Consider the following 21107-nt stretch of genomic DNA (forward strand, 5'->3'; position numbering starts at 1 on the left):
AGAAGTCTGTTTAAATTGCTTATAAACTACACTGGATAAATCTTCGTATGTGATAAATATGCATGAGGACAATTAGGGAATGTTTGTAATAGGGTTTACATTGTTATGTGGCTCTTCTTTGGCGAATGTTTAATGAGTTCTGTCTAGTTGGTTGCCAAGGGTCTATTAACTGGCAGAAGATAAATTTACCCTCGTCGTTAATGTGCCTGTAACTTTGAAAGTAAATTATCCTGTAGCTTATAAGCTAATTTCAGTGCCTGTCAAAGGTGGTGGGGGTTTGCATAGTAATAATGCCTTTGCCGTCAAAAGACGATCCAAAGTCAGATTAATGCTGATTCCGATAGGCGCGAATGTTGCTTCGATCAATCGACGCCGAAGGAACGTTTCGAGGTCGTGCCGCGCGACGCCGGAAAGAGAACACCCCGTAAAAACGGTCTTATTTAGGTAATTTTCGGCGTTCACGTTTCTCACGCCAAAACAAATGCTTCAACAGAAAAATTGAACAAATTTAATTGTTAAAAACCGAAAAGAAAATTAATAATTTGTCGGTCGTCCGCGGTGTCCTGCGCGTTCCTGTACGCGTCTAGACATGATGTCCTCTCGTGGAGCCTCATTCCGGGCTAACTGGACAGCACGGCATGCGCCGCTAGTGTTTGCGGGGAATGGGGTAAATTATACAACCTCCGACCTACGATGTCCCACACATGTTCAATGGGTGAGAAGTCTGGAGATCGCGGCGGGCAAGGTAGCAAATTGATTGCATTTTGATGAAGAAAGTCCATAGTTACTCTAGCCGTATGTGGTCGTGCATTGTCTTGCTGGAAAACTGGATTAACAATAGCGTCCAGGATGTATCGTCGAGCTGTCATAGTAAAGGTGCCCTGCTACTATATGCAATATCATCCCGACAGTCTGATGGACACGCGTCTGTGTTGTGAACTGCGAATCCAGTCTTTCACCGCGTCTTCTTCTTACTCTCGCCCGACCCTCATGCATACCCAAACAGGATCTGGATTTCTGACTAGACACGTTATTATCCCATTCCAGACTCCAATGTATCCGGTTTCAGCACCACTGCAGTCGATTTTGACGGTGATTTAAGGTGAGGGGTAAGACAAAATGAGGATGGGTCCAAAACTCCTTATCCGGGGATAAATGGTTCGAACCCGAACCACTGATCCGCGAACGCCCTCGACGACACTGACATCTCTCTTAGGATCATGATTCGAAGGCGGCGATCTTGGAGTTCTGTAGTTCTCCGGGATTGTCCAGTATCTCTCCTTCTGCCTCTTCGCCCTTCTTGGAATCATGCCCGACAACATCTCACTATAGTGCTTACACTACGGTCTAATCAAGTGCCGATTTCCTTAAATGATCGATTAGCCTCTCGTAGACCAATTATTCGACCTCTCTCAACCTCGCTCAATTGATGAAAACGTCGCTGCATTCTGCGTCTAGACATATTTGATTAATCTGAAAGCACTTCGTAGACACATCACACATCAACAAATGGTATTTTGCAGTCACATTGTTGACATTTGCTTGTGGTGGAAGTGTCAGGTTACAAGTGAGCAATTCAATGTCTCATGCGTGCAGTACTCAATCATCCTCGTCGACTTAAATTGAAAAATTATCGATACGATCTTCTGGATGCGAGTCGCAACATGTTTCTACCTCTGCAGTGGGCCCTTCCACTGAACTCGATATGAAAATTACCATTATGTCACAGGTTCGCTGATACTTGTTTTAAACTCGGCCGTTCTGCACTGAAGGTCGATGGTTATATTGGTCACCAACCTTTCTCGGTAATGACCCTCAAAATAAATGGGAGATTTTCGAAAATTCTAATTTAGCCACAGTGAGTTATTATAATAACTTCGTCTCTGAGACAGATTTATCTGCCACAGCCATTCATGAAAGTTCTTGGAACAGTTCTTAGCACTTTACAGGACGTTAAATTTGGAAGTGAGACATCAAAGACGCAATTTTTACAGTGGGTGGAGGTTTGCCTGTTATATTGTATGTGGCGTGACATGTATTAAGAGCAGGTAAATCTCTGAGATTTAGGGGATCGAAGTCAAACAACCCTGTCGGCTTTTCCCCTTGGTGTCTTTGAAGGTATTACCAAAGGTTTTGTTGACACTGGTACTTAAAGACAGACCCCGGGAATATCGCACCTTTTTCATTATAAAATTAAAATTCAGCTCGTAGCTTAGCCGCCATGCCTAGCGCTGAGCCTGCTTTAAATCCTAGCTTACCCACGGTATAGAACTTATTACTACAACTTTATTTCCAGCATTGTTATACGATCTGCGGTGGAATATAGGCCATTAAATCGTATGGTTATTAACTGCTCTTATTGTTTTATATCGAAAACCGGATTAGCCTAATAGGTATTAACCCACAATTTTTCATCGGGGTCAACGGCCTGATCGAGAGCGTAAGTGAGTATTTCAAGTTAATGTTTCATTACATTTATGTGTAACGTTACAAAGTCGTGGATAATATGTGTTGTTACTCACACTCTTTAAATGCGCCTCGAAATTCTTACAACGAGAAGTTCTTTTAAATAAAATTGTGAACTGTGCACAATGGTTCATTCGCCAGCTCAATGGTCTCCAACCACCGCCTCGAAGACGTAAGGTAGAAACCCATGGGGTGCCGTAAATTAAGTATCGGAAATAAAAAACCGAGGTAGAGCGCCCATTCAAGCTAAAGAAGTAGCTCGCGATGGTCCAAATGGGATACCAGAAACACTATTTTTTACCCTCCTTCTGTGTTCCCTCCAATGAAGAATGTTGCAATCTATTTCCGCGCACACATCTGCGCATTTCGGTCATGTCGAAGTTGTCTTAAATAATTGAATGCCCCTAGAATGGCACGTCCAAAAGCCCCCCAATTGAGTGTCCAGAGTCCACAACCAAGGATGGACAAAGCTGACTTTTAGCAATTTCCTTTGATGATTCCTAAGGCGGATGTGGGGAGGTTACCTACAGATTGCAGTTTGCTACAAACTGCGACGGCCAAAATCTCCACAATGTGGATAATAATTTAAATAAATATTTTAGCTGGATTTCTACAATGGTGTTTTACATATGGACACGCGCATAGCATGGGACTTCTCGAAACGGTTTGAGATGAAAAGGTGATCAAATGAAAAAATTAGGTGTCGGTTGTGTGTGAATCAACAATAAAAAAGTCCAACTTGGGAATGATCCAGGGCGGAACAGAATTTAAAAAAATCGAAAACAAGATTATGACGCTTGCGCGTAAACGGCACGTTTCATTTCACATAAATGCGCTCTCCAAATTTGATCTCAACATCCCTAAATGATTAAGTGTAACCGAGAAAAGAAGGTTTTCGAGTCCAGTTTAAAATTGAAACTTTATTCAGATTTTCCAGCTGGCACAGGAACGTGTATTTTCCACTGTTTCAAAATATCATCGAAAAATATGAAAATGTGATACTGTGAAAATGTAAGGTCAGTTTCTACGAGCAGATCTCCGGCATATATTCAGTCAAGCATGTTTTCTGCAGATGTGGATGTTGCTCCTATAAACAATCTGTAGTTTTATCGTTTTGAGCTAAAATTATCGGGTATACGATTGGAAAAACCATATAGTGTTTGGCATTAGGCGCAGCTCAAACCAGCCGTAGTTCCTGGATCTGCTCTGTTTTCGGTGCAATTGCGAGTGAAAAGAACAATAACGATTGAGTGCAATGACGAATTGTATCATACGATGATAATAATGGTGATAACTTTCAATTTTTACCACGTAGTAAGAGTAAAAATACGTCAAAATTCGGATGATCAATGGGATTTTACGTAAATCGTCCTAAAATCCACTTATACCGGGTGTTTAAGAATAGTATGTCATAAATTTAAGGGGTAATTCTATAAGTGATTTTGAAAAAAAAGTCTGTATGAACCTAGGTTCGTTTTCGCTTTCTGTCTGAAATACAGGGTGTTAAAATTTCCCATATATATATATATTTTTTTTAAGTCCGGACCTGCATTAAATATTTTAATCAAACTTGGGGGGCGTAGAAACACATCTTTTAAAAGAAAAGCGAATATTTAAGTGCAAGCAGTGGCGCCCCCCAGGCTGCAGCTTCATATCCAACAAAAAAAAAAAAGAAGGTTTTGTTGGGTCGGTTGAAGGCTTTACTTTGCTGCTCGCATTGATTTTTAGCTTAAGCAAGAAGGTTAAAACCCGAAATGGGAAATGCTCAGTTTGGTCACGTGACGACGTCCGAAACTCCTCGGCATCAAGCCCTTCCAGTGGAAAATCCTATGCTCTTCAATAACTCCCGTTCCACTGCGATGTAGTTCTCTCGTAAGAGCTTGATTAAGCTCTTAAGAGTATGTGCATGTTTTATTGTTGTCATGTCAATAACCTATTGAAGGTATTTATTTATTGTTCACTTTGCTCTCTCCATTTTCATGACCTAATCAAATTAAATCGCGTATCGCTTTTGCAAATCCCCCCTATCTATTTATTACCTCTAGTTTATGATGTTATTGTTTGCGTGAAAAATGTGAAAAGTTAAACGCAACAATGCAAATATGTGTTGTACTTCGACGTGTGTATTTACGCCGGTCCTTCTCTCACGCCGTGAGTTTATCGGCACTCCCGCAATTATTTATACAAATTCCCGTTTCCTTGGTAGTACCCACGGTACGTTGCGTTTCATTGCGATCAAAGCGAATTCAACGGGAAAACAATCAGAACAGCAACAAATTATCACATTCCGCATGTGCCCAATTTGCATGCTGTCAATTGCGTCCTTAACGAGGCATTAAGTAATTGTTATGACATCGGAATGAATAATGACACCTAAAATAACACCGGTTAAGCCGTTAAAGCGATTATTTTAACTCGGCTCAAACCTTTAGATAAACATACTATTACGATACTTTAAAGCAATCCAGACCGTTTCGGGTCAAATCGGACATATTTTGACCTCAGAAGCAAGAAGTGGCCTTTTCCATTCAAGTGGCGCCATATAAACATGTAATGGGTTTTCAGAGCTTTTTATGAAACATTTCACGCCCATGTGTTAACTTATAAAGCAGAATCGGGCTGGAATACCAATTAGGTGGTGTTTAAGGCATTTAGTCGTGCCTTTCACAACATCTGAATGGCAAAGCCGCAGACAATACCATAGAGAAACAAAAGCACTCAATATTGCAGTCCACATGGTATATTTTGTCTTTTCGTCCTTCGTTACTTTATCGCGCTCTATAAAGAACCATTTAATGGTTTAGTTAAAGTAAAAGTTAAATTACGAATTTCTGCAGGGGCCAGGCGATGCTTAAAACCCAAGACTGAAGACATATAATCGGGAGTCACGTCATTTTATAAATTGAAGAAATCCATCAAAAGCTATTCCTGCTTTGAGAAGCTTTCATTTTCATAATAAGTCGAAAACTGAAGATTTTTCAACAAAAATTTTACACTATTTCGGGCTCTTGACGTTTGCGATTTTCAAAATTTTACAGTCGGCCCAGTTTTCGAGATAACGACCCCCACTTTTTTTTTTTTTTAACATAGATTTGGATAAATTTTGGCATATTTTGAAAGTGCTCATTAAGGGCTTTTCAACGATGTATCACATGATAACATTTTCCAGCGTTTTGGTTTCAACTAGACTCTCACGACAGCTTTTTTTTAATATAAATTTGAACGGAATTTGGTTACAAGTGTAGAAACTAACGAGTAAATAAAAAATTTTAAATCTTAAACTAATATAAGATTTTTGAAATATTGTTTTAAATTTCTATCACATTTACAAGAAAACTGCGATGATGATATATTTTAAACCAAAACGCTGGAAAACGTTATCATATGTAACATGATCGTCGTAAAGCCCTTGATGGGCGCAAGTAGGGGTGGTTATTTTGAAAACTAAACTACCTATAAAATTTAGAAAATCGCACACGCCTAGAGCCTAAAAAAGTACAAAGTTTTTTTATGAAAAGTCTTTAGCTTTCGATTTATTATGAAAAATAAATTTTTAAACACTTAAGAAATGTTTAAAAAAATAACAAAATTCCGAGCCGTATAGCATGAATGACCCTGTATATTTTTTTCTTTCCATACCATTTTTTTGGGAGTATTTTAATAAACACTTAAAAAAATTGTATTTTTTTGTTCATTTAAGTTTTTGTTTAGAATTTTACTAAAAAAAGGTTTGCTAAGGAGAGCTTTGCTAATTTCAATTGCAAATCATAGTGTAAGACTTGCTTTCATAAACGATTCTACATCATGCAGTGTGTAATAAAAGACTCACAGTAAACATGTTTGTATGAAATTATCCCAAGAAGAGAAAGTATTTGTCATCACCGATTTCATCAGTTTTATTCCTCACGGGCCCCACCCGTGCAAATGCGAAACCGATAAGGCGCCCGTTGAACCGGGGGGGGGGGGGGGGGGTTAAGCAAGTCCGGTTTGCCAACGAGGCTCCCATAATGTCTGGCATGTTCCGAGTACGTATTCGCCTTAGCTTTCTACCGCGAACAAGCCGAACACGCCGCGCGCGCTTTGGCAAAGCGAGAAAATCAGAACTCGGAATATGCTCGCCGTACACCCTATGTTCCGGCATTTCTCCCTTTCACCTGTTTTCATTTTTTTCTCTATCATAACCTTAGATATACAGTGTGATAGCTTCGACCGGACCAAATTTGATTTTTAGCAAAAATTGCTTAGACACGTCAATTTTTATTTCACCCGATACACTTTTTGGTAGCGGTCTGACGCTACAAGTGTCAACCCCTGAACTGAGGTGCTAGTTACCCTTAAAAGTTTAAACGGCAAGGGGGTTCAAGTGATGCACCGTTTTTTAACGCCTTTTCAACCTGCCTTTGTCCGACATATTACTTTTCGTCATACAGCGGAATAGCACTGAGAATACGCAGAATTTTACACGATCAAATTATTGGCGTTTAAAGCGTGACATCAATTCCGAATCACCCCGTATTGGCTTCGGGTCTCTAGACTCACGGTTAAATAATCAGTCATTGAAATTCTTTAAACAAACAATCTCTCTCGGCGATAAAGCCGTAACATGGCGACGTAATAACCCAATTTTCGGTCTAGAGTGAGAATCGTCGTTTTCGCGTCGCACCTGAATCCGAACCTCAAACCATTTTTGAAATTATGCGCCTCTTTGAACTTGGATGTGCACATTTCCCCGGGCAAAATTCATTCTCGTGCGATTATAAAGGACGAAAAAAGAGGATTATTACCTCTAGAATGTAATAAGTGCGAGAACGAGAACGAATCTTGTTTCACGCTCTTCGGCTTTTTTCCTGTACCTGCAGGATGCCGCGTAAAAGTCTCCGTAAATCGCGTAATTAAATGCTCGTAAGGAATTTGAAAAACAGTCTTAAATTTTCTGCTTTGTCGGCATTAAGGTCAGTAATTTACGCCTTTGCGGAGGTACTACTTAAGATCTCGTTCTCTCTTGCAGTTTTTATTGCTGGCGAGATACAATTGCCTGAGACCATTCGCAGTAGTTTCTGCATTAGCAGGATGGTTATTAAACCTGACTTCCAACAGCGGTTGTTTCAGCGAAACACTCTCATATTACTCTTTGTACCCCCCTCAGAAGGAAACGGTAACGATTGCGATCCCCTTCGGGGGCCCAAAGTTGTCCACTGCGGCAGTTAAAAAATTGAAACGTTTACACGGGGAGATCGAAAAGTAACAAATTGACGTTGTCGGAACCCCTCCTCGCAATGGTGCTAGGTTCCTCCGTCAATGGCGAGTTTCAGCTGAGAAAGGAGGAATTAGTCGACTCGTGAGCGCATCGCCGGATAAAAGCAGATTATGATAGATAAGCTCAATGTTTACTTTATAAGTTGCCTCAATCCCGAATGTGTCGCCCAAGGGAAATTTATACTGCATATGACGTGCCCAAATTTGCAAAAAAAAAACAAACGAGAACCGCCGTCTTCCTAGCTGATTTTTAGGCAAAATCGACCACTAAATTGTTATTATTATTATTAATTGAACAATTTTAAGCCATTATTCACCCAGAACGCGTTATAACGTGACAGCTAAATTGGATAAACTAAAAGCCTTTAAGCCGCGTTCAATCAAACAAATTCCATTAATCAGTTTAAATCGCCAAAGTTTTTACATTCTAATTAATAAATTATGAAAGCTTTTTCCTCCCGCTTCGCTCGGGAAACCTCTCGTTAGGACCGACGTCACACGCCACACTACACGTAACCAGGGCGGGAAATGATTTTACCCTGCGCATGAGTCGCAGTCGGACAATCGAACTCGTGGAAAAATCGAGCGCGTAGGAGCAACCTCACCAGCAACTCTATCACGCACTTACACAAGAATCGACTTCAATGCACACTTCAATATCTCCAATTTTTTCCAGATGATCCTTACTGAAATTCTCAACAGACCAAACGACAGAAAGTCTTTTTACTTCTTAGGGCGGAACATACCCTACTGGGTGTTCAACGCGTATTGTGCCATTGGTATGCTCGCTTTCGGCGCGGCTTGCTCCCAGCTGACCACTGACGTCATGAAGTACACCATAGGTATGTCCGACTCCGTGCGATGGAAACGTAACTAAATCGTATCATTATTTACAGGGAGACTGAGGCCTCATTTCTATACAATGTGCTTGCCGAGTACCAACTGTTCCTCGCCCGAAAACTACCACGTATACCACACGGACTTCACATGTACCAATCCCCTGTATATTCACAATAAGAGGCTGATGAAAGAGATGAGGCTGTCGTTTCCGTCGGGGCATTCGTCCTTTTCCATGTACACCATGGTGTATTTTGCGGTGAGTTACAATATAGGACCATCAGGTAACCTCTTACTTTTGACCGATAAAGCGGGATGAATTGTTCATATTTGGACTTCATAAAAGCGAAAAGGTAAACATCTAATCCACAATGCAACGTTTTTATGCAAATTACCTGCGAAAGAGACATTTCATTGAAGTATATCATTATGATTCTTCGAAGCTAATGTTAGCTTAAGATAAGATAGAGAGGTATCTTTTAATCATCCTAAATGCGCATAAAGCACTTTATATGGTGCTTTAAATTATTTTGACACGCAAACTGCTACGTGCAACTGACCAATAGCGCGCTACAAAACATATTTTCTCCCTCGCACTCTTAAAGTGATGGTAAACAATGTAGACAAAAAATTAAGTTTCTTTATTATTTCACATTCTTTTTTTTAAACCTAATAAAAACATTAATACGGATGCCGTGCCATTTGGGCGGTTCTTGGTTGGTTTACCCGGTCGTCCAAAGGTGTTCAACATGAACAATAATGATAATTTGTCATGTACACTGTGTTCAAAAAAGCTCCGATGCGAATATACAAGGCCGCAAAGATTTAGGAAAAATAATGGATCTCGATGAATATTTGCGGTGTACTTCAGTGAAATTTGGCATACAAAAACAGTTCAGAAAGGGGCATTAATTGCCACAAAAATATGCGTTTCAATGGAAAATTAGTTAAAACTATTTTTTTTTATCATTGTCGGATACATTTGGGGGCGAAATTTCAGCAACTTTGCCACCAGTTGAAAAGCTTAGCGGAAATTATTGTATTTAAAAGATTAAATTAAAGATCGTTGCAAGACGATGAAATGTCCGATTTTGATTCTGATTACACCAGGTTGTGGAGTACGAAAGTGGCAAGCGTAAACGGTTCGATATTTTTGAATTTTGGAACAATCCTTCTTGTTTATTTATTCCAGCGTTAAATGGAAGGGCAAGTACATCACAATATCTATCGTTATGAACATATACTGGCGACGCTCCTACCTGACTCCGCGGAACTGACCCACCCCGTATGAGAACGATTTTTGATACACCGAGAGAAAAGCAAAACTAAACCCATACTTTCGCAAATTTTATCCTATCCATAATTTATAAGATTTCCAAGCCCTCGACCACATCATGCCCCCTTCATAAATACCACGTTCCCCACGTACTAAAATTCGCCATCTTCCCAGCAATTTTCTTTATGTTCAACCCACAATCACCCCGAATTCCCATCATATGCACCAACCCATGCACCCACCAGCTCATGGGAATCAACGTCAGACCCATCTTGTTAACCACATGAACACGTAGCCTTAATGAATATATTATCGTGTTCGCCGACTTAATGATACACCCCGTGAATCAATTTCGAGATCCCTGATAACGAGGAGGTGCCAAGAATCGCAGGATGCATAATTCTGCAGGATTTCTCTCTTGACAGCTTTGAAAACTTTTCCTGCAACTTAAAATGTTATTACAGGCTGGTATTGTTTTACATATGAGCGATAATCATCAATTCACGTGTGATTTATACATTGCTTGATAAACATTCTGAAAAGTACTGAGTGTCACAGTAATAAAGTTTATGCTAATGTTATGGTTTTATGTAGATATATCTGCAGAAAAGGATGACATGGGATGGCTCCAAGCTTTTAAGGCATACGCTGCAATTCCTGGCCGTGCTTTCCTCAGTATTTACTGCCATGACTAGGGTGTCAGATTATAAACATCACTGGAGTGATGTCCTCAGTGGACTGCTTCTCGGGACCATTATAGCCTGGATCGTTGTAAGTGCTCTAGAATCATAGATAATGCATACCTAAACTGCTGATTCCGCAAGTGCGTTGCAAGAAAGTCATGGTGCTCAATCTCTTCATTCCAAATATCATTTTCGCAGTAAATCATACGCACAATTACTACCGCTGTGAGGTTAAACATTTTTTCATTTGTTTGCTGATCTGAACTAGACAATCACTCCAGAAAAGATTATTTGTATGGTGTGTGACATTTAGAGAGAAAAACCAGGAAAGAATCTTAACCGGGAGTTTGCCCGGTAGATAGTACTTCTTAGGGAAACGACCAAATCTTCAGAGAAACTGAAAGCGGCCAAACTGTCGACAGTGTTCCCCATCTTCTTGAGGGTGGTTTAGGGAACCTAGAAAAAACGATAATTAGTGTCGGGAGTGACTCCCAGGAGCCCCATTGATATCTGAGAACGATGTGGTGGAAATAGCCCTAGACATATTTCCATTTTCGTCAACATGGATCTATTTTTCCTTCTCGTAATTTTTTTTAAATAATGCTTCACACAACAATAAAAGAACTGTGGGAGCGATGAAATTTCACGCTATTCTGGGTTAAAACCAACTGAAAATAATATTTGTCCTCTTCCAAAGACTTGGACGAATGTTCTTGTTAACGTTTCGGTAATAAATCTGTCACCGTCCTCAGAGCCAGGGAAAAAATAGTGGACAAACGAACATAAATCATAAATTAAAATTTATGGACGACGGATATTTTAAACACTCTCAAATTCCTCGTTTCCATCGCTGAGGAATGACAATTTTTTAAATAAATAACTTCATCGTTCCAAAAAGTTGATTTAAGGTAACTTGGTGTTTGATCATAGCACCTAATTGAACCTCTCTTCTTTTAACTTATTTTTTTTGTTACAGACTGTTCTACATGGTATTCGTTATGTGAACTAACACAGGGTGTCCACCTAACACCCCCCCGAACTCCCATGAATTCATTTTTGTGATAAAAAAAAATCAGTTATGAAGTCGTATATGACGCCAATGGAGGCAAATTTTGAAATTATGGACCACCCTGCAGGATGCCCCCAAAAAAAAGGGGGGGGGGGCGTCGTAAAGTGTACTTTTTCTAATAGAACTATCGACATTTTTTCCACATGATCCTTGGGCCTGCGATAGTTCCTAAGACCCGAAGCATCAGTGTCGTAGGAATTAGTCAGAAACTGCAAACGTCTAAAGTTTGTTTCAAAACATCGTTGCTTCGATCACTGCAGGGTAGAAAATATAGGAATTAGCACAGGCGAAAGAGGGGATTTTATCAAGTGAAAAGAATGCAGGTAGTCCCATTTAAAAACAACGTTTAATGGCGCACCGCCTCTTTGGGACACCCTGTAGAGTTGCCACTTATTTTAAAATTCGCCTTCATTAACCGCATAAACATCCAAATAATTGATTTTTATGCAAACATGAATGAGCTTATAGAAACCCGCGAGGCTGTTAAATGGACACCCTGTATAATAAAAATAACATAATTTTTTTTTGATAGTGGTAATAATGCCAACATTTTTTACTTTTGATTCTGTAATCATTATCAAATGCCCGCTGGCATGTTAAATTAGATTTGTTTTCTTATAACGAAGTTCACACAGAATACCTACCAGGAATCTGGAACATACCGCGTTGTAGATTAATCCTGTTGGATATGTGCTGAATTTAATTTACCGGCATATGTGAAAATTTCTAAAGATGAGACTCGATTAAACAGGTTTTGCTGCACGACTAGGTATGCATTATCTTGTGCTAAATATTTTATATAAATAGCGGATTCTATTGGTTGAACTCGTTCATTTTCATATAACTTAACAATAAAGTTCGTTATATGTATGAAAAAACACAAGGTTTTGGGAGATACTAATAAAGTTGGCAACACTGAAATATAGGGTATTCCATCGAAAACTTTCCACCACAGTTATTGTGAATAATTACAAAAAAACTCAAAACACTAAGACACGTGGATCTTGTTATCGAGGGGGACACATGGTGGCGCGGATTTCAAATTTTTTGAAGCGACCCCCTCTGCGGAGGTCCTATAGGGGTTGGAATTTCAAATTTCCGTGACCCCTCATTTTAGAAGGAATAAAATTCTCTTTAGTGTTATACATTATTTTTATATTTTTGACCACCAGGACAGAGAAAAATAACGCTCAAAATACCTATCCGAACAATTACGTAAAATTAAGTAATTTTACATTCAAAATGATTTCCCCCCGCCTCCATGCAGTAAAACTAACGTTGCTCCATACTCCATACTTGTTCGAATATTTTAAAGAATTTCAAGGGTGATTAGGCGCCACTTCAGCAATGTTCCCTCTAAATTCTTCCATGGAATCGGGTTGGGTTAGATACATTTTTGATTTTAAGTGACCCGTCAAAAAATGGTCGAGGTGTTAAGTCGGGTGACCTGGGAGGCCACTCAACGAATCCTCGATGACCTCTCCAGTGACTGGAAAATTCTCATCCAGAAATTGGCGTACCGCTGCTGTAAAATATGGAGGCGCCACTTCGTGTTGAAACTGCATTTAATTTTCTAAAATATTTTCATCATTTTGACAGATGTGAATTTTCAAAAGATTCAAGTACAATTCCCCATTAAGATTTCTCGGAGGGAAAAGTAATCCAATAGCTTGATCACCGAGAATTCCAGCTCAAACATTCAGTTCTTGAGGGTATTGAGTGAGTTCCTCTCTGATACTAGAACGACTCCAACAGTTATGGCAATGGATATAGGAAAAAGGTCCGTTCGTCCGAAAAACAAATCGAGTCAAGTAAATTAGAAATAATCACAAGTCAGTCAACACTTCACAAAACTAGAGGCCACGATCGGGGTCGTCTTCGTTGAGTTCACGGATCAATTTAATCTTATTGGAATTGAACTTGTAAGCTTTCGAAGTACGTCAGCAACTTCTCGCAGACCCACCTGAAAGTTCTGATGGTTTGCGAAATTAGTTCTCCCTTTCTGTCGTAGACCGACCTATTTTTAGAAATACATTAAGGCCCAATTCACTCAGGGTTTTTGTGTGTGCAACTCAAAGAGAGGAACAAGTATTAAATACGTTTTAAACTCTTAAACAATTTTTTGCTCGGATTCCTTTATTAATGCAAAAATTATTATCATGATAATGAAAGTTTTTTTATTCGAGTCTGTTAAAGGGATCGTGTGAGTGTTTCGTCGCATCATCTTCATATTTTGGGCTTGAGGTCAAAGATAATTTTATTATATTCAAAATGAGGTGCTACTCGACCCATGGTGTCATTTTAAATTCCGAGACCGATCGCATTCCCACACAGGGAGGAGGGGGTGTGAGGTCGTGTGTCCCCCTCGAACACAGAATCGATGTATATTCGGAATGCACCGATGTAAAGTTCTCGATGGAACACCCCGTATATTTCGCACTATCGGGTGTGTGGTTTGTGGCACTTAACTAAATTTTGTAAATTTACAGGCCGTTTACTTTGCACGGTATCGGGCCAACGACGTTAATTTAAGAGACACTTACATACCGATCTAAATTACACAGAGCACAATCATGCGTTAAGGGCTTTTGAATTGCGATAATGAAGGTATTTATCTTATTAAGAATATTAAGTAATAAGGCAATTGGACAGGCTATTTCAGGAGTCTGTAGCCTTGTCTTTGGGGCTCAGTCCAATGAAAATAAATGGGGTTTTAAATGAGGATTTGTGCCTTGTCATTCGCCACTTTCAGTGCGCGTAAGAAATTTTATTTTTGCTGTTGGTCCAATTGTCTTCTATTCAAATTCTGTGCTCAGTAAAAACAACCGCTTGTTTTTAACACCTCATGCTTTGGTACTAAAATCGCTTACATCACCAAGTCTCACACGCTTCGAGAAATAGTTTTGGTAGAATAATAATAACGATAAGAGGTCTTATCGTTTATTAGCATTTATCGAAAATTGGTTACCGATAATGATTTTATTGCCCCAATAAATTCTAAAACAGCTTGAACTTTTATATCTCTTTCGCGTCGACAGAAAAACAAGGAACACCTATCAGTTTCTAAACATTCCGGTTTGTGTTTATGTAGTAATTTTTTGCAACAAATTTCATTTACGCACAGTGCGCGCGCACAGCGAAGATGATTCTAATTAAACTAGGCCATTACCACTAAAGAAATCTTGACTTTTAGGCCTTTCCAAATCACGGAAATGTTGCTATAAAAAAAATATCAGTCGAGTTTCTGTGGTTCGTTAGAAGCGGCATAACATTAACACTTAATCAGCATATTTTGGAATGGTAAACTCTTTTTGTCGAGCGCATTCAAGAAGAAATTCAAACGCTACATTGTGCTTTGTGCAATGGATTGTGCGAGGATAATTTTTCGACAAATTCCCTCACGTTCTTTTAAATATCTGGTTAAATTCTCAGTTATTGTGGAACCAGGTTGGAATTCATACGACAAAATTAAACGATGTCTTCCGAAACTCTGGTTAATTTATTTACTGTACAGGGTGACTGAAGAAGGGGTAAAAATGAAGTAAAAATTTATTTGATGCGTGACTCAGTAGGTGGCTGCAAGGTGTTTCAGCTTTTTCGTCGCAGCATTTCAACAGTAAATGACAATCTTAAAATTACATTTTTAATATACAGTGCGACCCGTTTGTTTCGGGGTCAGTCTGGTTTTTTTCAATTATAGAGCTTGATAAACTGCGCATTTTCATTGAAAATGGCCTGGTTGACATGAAATCCAAGGCCTACTGTGACAGTTTCTAGGAGCTAAATTTTAATAAATCATATTAGCGATTTTTTTAGAAAAAAATCTGTGCACTCCACTGGATTGGCCACCCCTCAAAACGGGCCTATAGAGAATTTTATCGAAAAATCTTGAGTAATAACGATTTTGTAGAAGAATCAATAGCGCACCCTCAGTATATATTGATTTTGAAAAATTCATAGTCGGCTGTGGAGAACAAGTGAAGTGTTTAACTGTCAAACAAGCGCAACGAGCGTCAACATCGACATTAGAACTTGTTCGTTCTTCATACAAATTGAACTATTAATCGTGATAATTGTGGAAAATTCAAGTGAAAGAGGAAAAACAGAAATTGTTCGTTTTGTTAGTGATAACGTGCGTGCGCCCGGCAGCAGAAGCTGCGGCAGAATGCAGAATTCGGCATCGGACATCCAGGTAGACCGGTAAGTCGAAGTACTGTGCAACGCATAAATAATATTCTCGATGAAACTCGATCGGTTTCCAGAAATTTGCTTAAAACGAGGCAAAATGCACGTCATAGACTTTTTCTAAATAATTACAATTTCGAACATGCGCAAAAGGAATGACAAGCGCATTGGAGAAAATGGTGGCTCGGCAGAAGTGTGCATTTTTAATTCTTCTACAAGATCGCTACTAATTAAAGATTTTCGATAAAGTTTTGTACATTTGAGGCCCGTTTTGAGGGGCAGCCAATCCAGTGGAGTGCACAGATTTTTTCTAAAAAAATCGCTAATATGATTTATTAAAATTTCGCTCCTAGAAACTGTCATAGTATGTCTTGGATTTCATGTCAACCAGGCCATTTTTGCTGAAAATGTGCAGTTTGCCACGCTCTAAATGAAAAAAAAACGGCTAAATCGCACATTCAATAAACTATTTACAGACTTACCCCAAAACAAATGGGTCACACTGTAGATTTTTGAAAATGTTGTGAGCATATTTACGACTATTGCATTTAGTATATAGGGTTTTCCAAATATTAGAAAGCCTTTTATTAGCACAGTTTTGCTCTAGCCGCTAGAGAGCGCTTTGTATCGTACTCTTTACGAATTACTTAAAAAATAAATGAAAATTAAGAACATTTAAAATTGTTCGTTTAGCCACACATTATTTATTGCCGTACGAAAGCGGTTTTTATTAATCAATAGCCGCACTGTTATTGATTGAATATTAAAATTAAAAAAACGTTCAGACCGACGATAAGAGAAAGAATGTATAAAAAACAAAATTTAGCATTTACGGTTATTGTTTTGCCATTTTTTTTTAACAAATAGCGAGTTTAAAAAAGTTAATCCAGTTGGGAGTTAGTTCAATAAATTGCAGCAAGACGACATTTGGCAAAACAAGGAATGTACAAGAATGTTGGTATGTGTGAGGGTGATACAACCCAACATGTTGCTGTTCATTTGCAAACGTCTTGAGGTGTGCTTAGTAGACTTCAAAATCGGCTTCGTCAAACAATATACGTGAGAGACACTTGGCTCGGGCAAGACTAACAACCTGGATTCAAGATTGATTTGCAACTTTTCAAGCCAAAAGAAACAGATTTCAAACAACATTCAGTTGGTAACTGAATTACGACTTGCACATGACACAGTTAGTGCTGAGACGACCAGAAGGCGTTTGCACGAGTTCAATCTTCATGCTAGACACCAACTCAGAGGTCCTTCTTTGTGACGTGGAAATCGAGAAGGAAAAGAGTCGCGTGTCCTGCGGAACATTTGAATTAGATAAATAAACAATAAAACAGACTTTTGTTTTTCGATTACTTTCGATTTGTGATTTTCTTCCAAATTCAAGACGGACGAGGATGGGTGGGAACCTGAAACGGGAGACCGTCTGCAATCTGCGCAAGAGAGATAGAGTTATGGTACAGGAACAATTATGGGTTGAAGTTAGTACTGGCGATAGAACTGATCTCGTTCCCTTGGAGCGAATTTTAAAATGTTGCTGACTATCGTGATAAGATTCTTCAGCGTGTAACGATTCCTTGGATAGATGCGGATTAGCCAAATTTCCTGCTTATGCAAGGTAATACTCCTCCGCACAGTACGCACGAGATTCAAAATTTCCCGACTGAAAAATCTAGCGATGGTTTGGCTCTGGCCACCGCAGTGTCCCGACTTAAACCCCATCGAACGTGTCTGAGATACGATTCAGCGACTAGTTCTACTCGAAAATCCGGCTTTTAATACTCGTGAGCGGCTTATTTTATGCCTACAAAGAAAGTAGATAGCAATTGATCAAAACGATAGCAATGTGCTCATTATGAGTGTGAGTAGAAGATGCAGAGCCGTATTAAACAGTAGTGAAGGCCACATTAATTATTAATTCACTTGTTTCGAATTACGGAAATTGAATTTATGGTGAAATTTGAAATTTCAAGATTTTTTCGTTTTTGCAATAGTTTATATTTATTTGCAAGGATTTGTTAATTTTTAATTTTGCCAAAAGCTGGTAACTTTGGCTTATGGGACATTTGAGCAACACCAATTATAAGAATTTTTGATTTTGACACGGAAATAAATAATTTGTTGCGATTTATCGTCATTGTTTATAGACTTTGTTAGTGTGCGCATTTCAATATATTGATATGTTCGTTAAAAAAAAATTCAAAGAAAACCGCAGCCTTCACTCGTGGTCGCAAAAAGGTTTTAAGAAGCCATTGTTGTAAACACCTACTCAGACGTTTCCACTGAATTCATGCTGAATATTTCTTTTATAAAAATATTTTATACAGTAAATCGTATTCTTGAATTAAGTAGACTCTAAATTTGCATCTAAATTTACATAAAACTTGGTATATCGAATTGATCTGTTTTCGAGAGGCTGTCGATTCAACTACACTGCCATATATCAATAGAAAGCGGCATTTTGAGAAAATGACTAAATACCTGAATATTAATATGTAGAACTGACATCCGACCTGTATTCGAAAGTTTAATTTAAATAACAGGATATACCGAAGTATACTAAAAATTGAATTTAGAATCAAAAGATTAATTAATGTACAAGCGTACGATATAAAGTAAGAAAGTTGGTAGCTGCCGTGATTTTTTGGAAGATTCTGTATACTCGAGTATGATACTGTTCTATGGCTTTTAAGAAACTATTAAGGAACGTTGCAGAGTAACCAATTTCATTTTAAGGGAATTCGGGATTTGTTCGCATTATCTACGGGGTGTCAAACTAAAGCTCTGTACATAATTATATAGATCTTTGATTGTTTTTACAATCTGATTCAACTATTTTCATATAACCTGTAGATATTCACATTTCGAGTCAAAGCTGCTTTTTTGGGCAAATTTGGGATGAAACTCAAAGTACACAAAATGAATTTTTGATTCAGTTTTTGCAATAATTTCACTAGTTATTTGTCAAGTTCCAAGGTGAACTAATGTCTCAATGTATTTTTAAATAGTCGAGGTAAGAGATTTTAAAAGAGGCTAAAAGTTAATAAATTTATTATACAGACTTATTCGAGAATTAAATACTGCAGTCCAAATAGTTCCTCAGAATTTTTCGTATATTTCAATTTAAAAAAAAAATCAAAATAATCCATAAAATTTTTAGAAAGTCAATATTTCTTCCTTAACTTGTTTTCATTAAAACCAGAAGTATTTCATATAATTGAAGTGTTTATTTCCATTTCCGAGCAAAGTCGAGTATTTATGTAGTTTTCCACGTTGAACACCTTAACGTTGTAGATTCAGTGTCAACGTGGTTTGTGAGAACTACTTTTTAGAATTTGCACCTCAGAACCGAGACCTTGAATTCATAGCTTAAGCTGATGTTATTGCGTCATCAAAACATACGAGAGTCAGGTTTGGCAAAACCGAGCTTAAGCCGTGACTCAACAAATCGCCCCAAAAAGGCTTGAACCGGTTGAAAATCTTTAATTAATCCCATTCAAATGTACGATTTTTAACGTTATCGTTAACACCCAAAATATTTTCTAAGTTGGCATCAATGCATCCAAGATTTTCAAATTTGTCCCAATAGGCCTCAGGTTTTCAGAGCCTTATTATTTAAGTAACTAAACCGGACCAGAATTGAAGTCCTGGCAACTTTACCAGGGGAATAACATCCATGGGCAGGTAGAAATAAAGAGAACGTATTCGTCAATTCTACGGTTTCTATGGGAATTGTCCTGTGGGTAAAGTTGGCAATATTTCGATTTATTGGTCATAAGGCCCTAATTTTCAAAATCATAGTAAGAGGGGCTATTGCGCCGGCAATCCTGCGTCCTTTTGATTAAAGATTAAACGATTGTTAAGAACTCCAAATATAACGAGGCTCATGTGCTGTATCCTATTTATGATTTTTGTGTTATATTCCAACTATCTGTGCAAATTTTAATTTTTCTCCCTTAAAATTGCCTTTTACGTAAAACTGAAGATGTAGGAAAGATGTCTGAAAGGATTTATGCTTTGCGTTTCATCCTAAACTAGGTCTTTGTTGCTTCCATTATTTTTAAAAATCATATCGAACTCAATGTATCAAGTTATTTGTATTTTTGTATGACGACCACCTTCCAGATTTATATTTCTGATATCTACATACGTAGAATTTTAATTCCAGGCAAGGTACTTTTCCACTTTATTCTCGGCAAAAAACGGCAATGGCGACTCTTCAGAACATTCCGAATTAAACGGGCACAGCAACAACAGTGCCACAGCAATTGGAGTTTAAGTCAGAATGGCTTGGTGATAAATAATTTTTTAGAGAAATTTGTAATCATTTTTTCTCAGCGTTTAGATTATTAAAAACTGTAAAGATTTAGTGGCCTAAAGCTTTTGTATCGTGCGTCCGTGATCGGACGATCCAAAAAAAAGTTCAAGTAAGTCCTAACTTTGACCCCACGTCTACTTTAGTGGTGGTTGGCAGACACAGTTTCGTCAGTCATTTCTAATTGGCGTAGTCAGACGACGCATAATGACAGACGTATAATTCAGCCATTATTTGGACGGTGTTTCGTACCTTGGTTTAAGCCACTTCGACTTTGGTTGTAAGTATTTTTAGTATTTTTTAGCTAAAATTATTTATTCTGCGAAAAGCACAAGCAGTCGGATCTCGATTATTTAATTGTAGGGGAGGTTACGTGGTGATCAAAAATCGTCAGATTTACATTGAAAAACTCAAAAATTGATTCCACGACCTAATCAAGGCAGAGCATCAAATGTTTAATCAATTAACAATTTCGAACTTCACGGCAGTCCACTCAGAACAGTCTCGAGTTCTTAATTTGTTTAAACTTAAATTGATATTAATGAACTGCCAATAATAATAATAATACTTAAAAATATAATCGAGTACCTAAAAAAATCTTAAACAATGTAAATATACCCCTTGAAGCTGTGATTCCAATGTAGTGTTATTATACACGTTAGAGTGCAAACTCTTTGAAGTACCTTATAAATGTCTTATTGTAGTGACCTTAAAAACCTTTGTATAACATAATTCAAGTCAGGGTGTATAATACTATAAGCTTTAAAAAATGTGGGCAATATTATTAATATTGGCAATACAATACCAACAGTAATAAATTTAGCAATAAAATAATCTACAAAAGGAAGCAGGTATGCTCTTATCTATGTATATGCAGTGTATTAAACCTGAAAATGCGTCATTTTTGCCGCAAAGATTGGGTTCGGATGTGTTTATTAATGTTTTATGGTAATAGAACTGTTATATAATTTCTGTCCTTTTTAAAAATGGATGGAATTCACTACACGACATAAT

The 21107-nt window shown here is 38.1% G+C and overlaps 1 protein-coding gene across 3 annotated transcripts in view; it reads left to right on the top strand.

Moving 5' to 3' along the window:
- LOC136348118 (putative phosphatidate phosphatase) overlaps positions 1–20147 on the top strand; it is a 31355-nt gene extending 11208 nt beyond the window's left edge. The window contains exons 3-7 of one of the 3 annotated variants that reach the window (XR_010733584.1): positions 8399–8564; positions 8619–8818; positions 10430–10606; positions 17166–17396; positions 19947–20147. Coding sequence is in view for 1 of the 3 variants with exons in the window: in XM_066298719.1 (XP_066154816.1) it covers positions 8399–8564; positions 8619–8818; positions 10430–10606; positions 19947–20057 (654 nt within the window). In the remaining 2 variants the exon portion in view is untranslated. Of the gene's footprint in view, positions 1–8398; positions 8565–8618; positions 8819–10429; positions 10607–14076; positions 14195–17165; positions 17397–19946 lie in introns of all 3 variants that reach the window. The other 2 variants (XR_010733583.1, XM_066298719.1) reach the window with 2 other exon arrangements.
- Positions 20148–21107: the final 960 nt, after the last annotated feature.

This window comes from Euwallacea fornicatus, chromosome 31 (genome assembly GCF_040115645.1).
Source record: "Euwallacea fornicatus isolate EFF26 chromosome 31, ASM4011564v1, whole genome shotgun sequence".
NCBI classification, from domain to species: domain Eukaryota; kingdom Metazoa; phylum Arthropoda; class Insecta; order Coleoptera; family Curculionidae; genus Euwallacea; species Euwallacea fornicatus.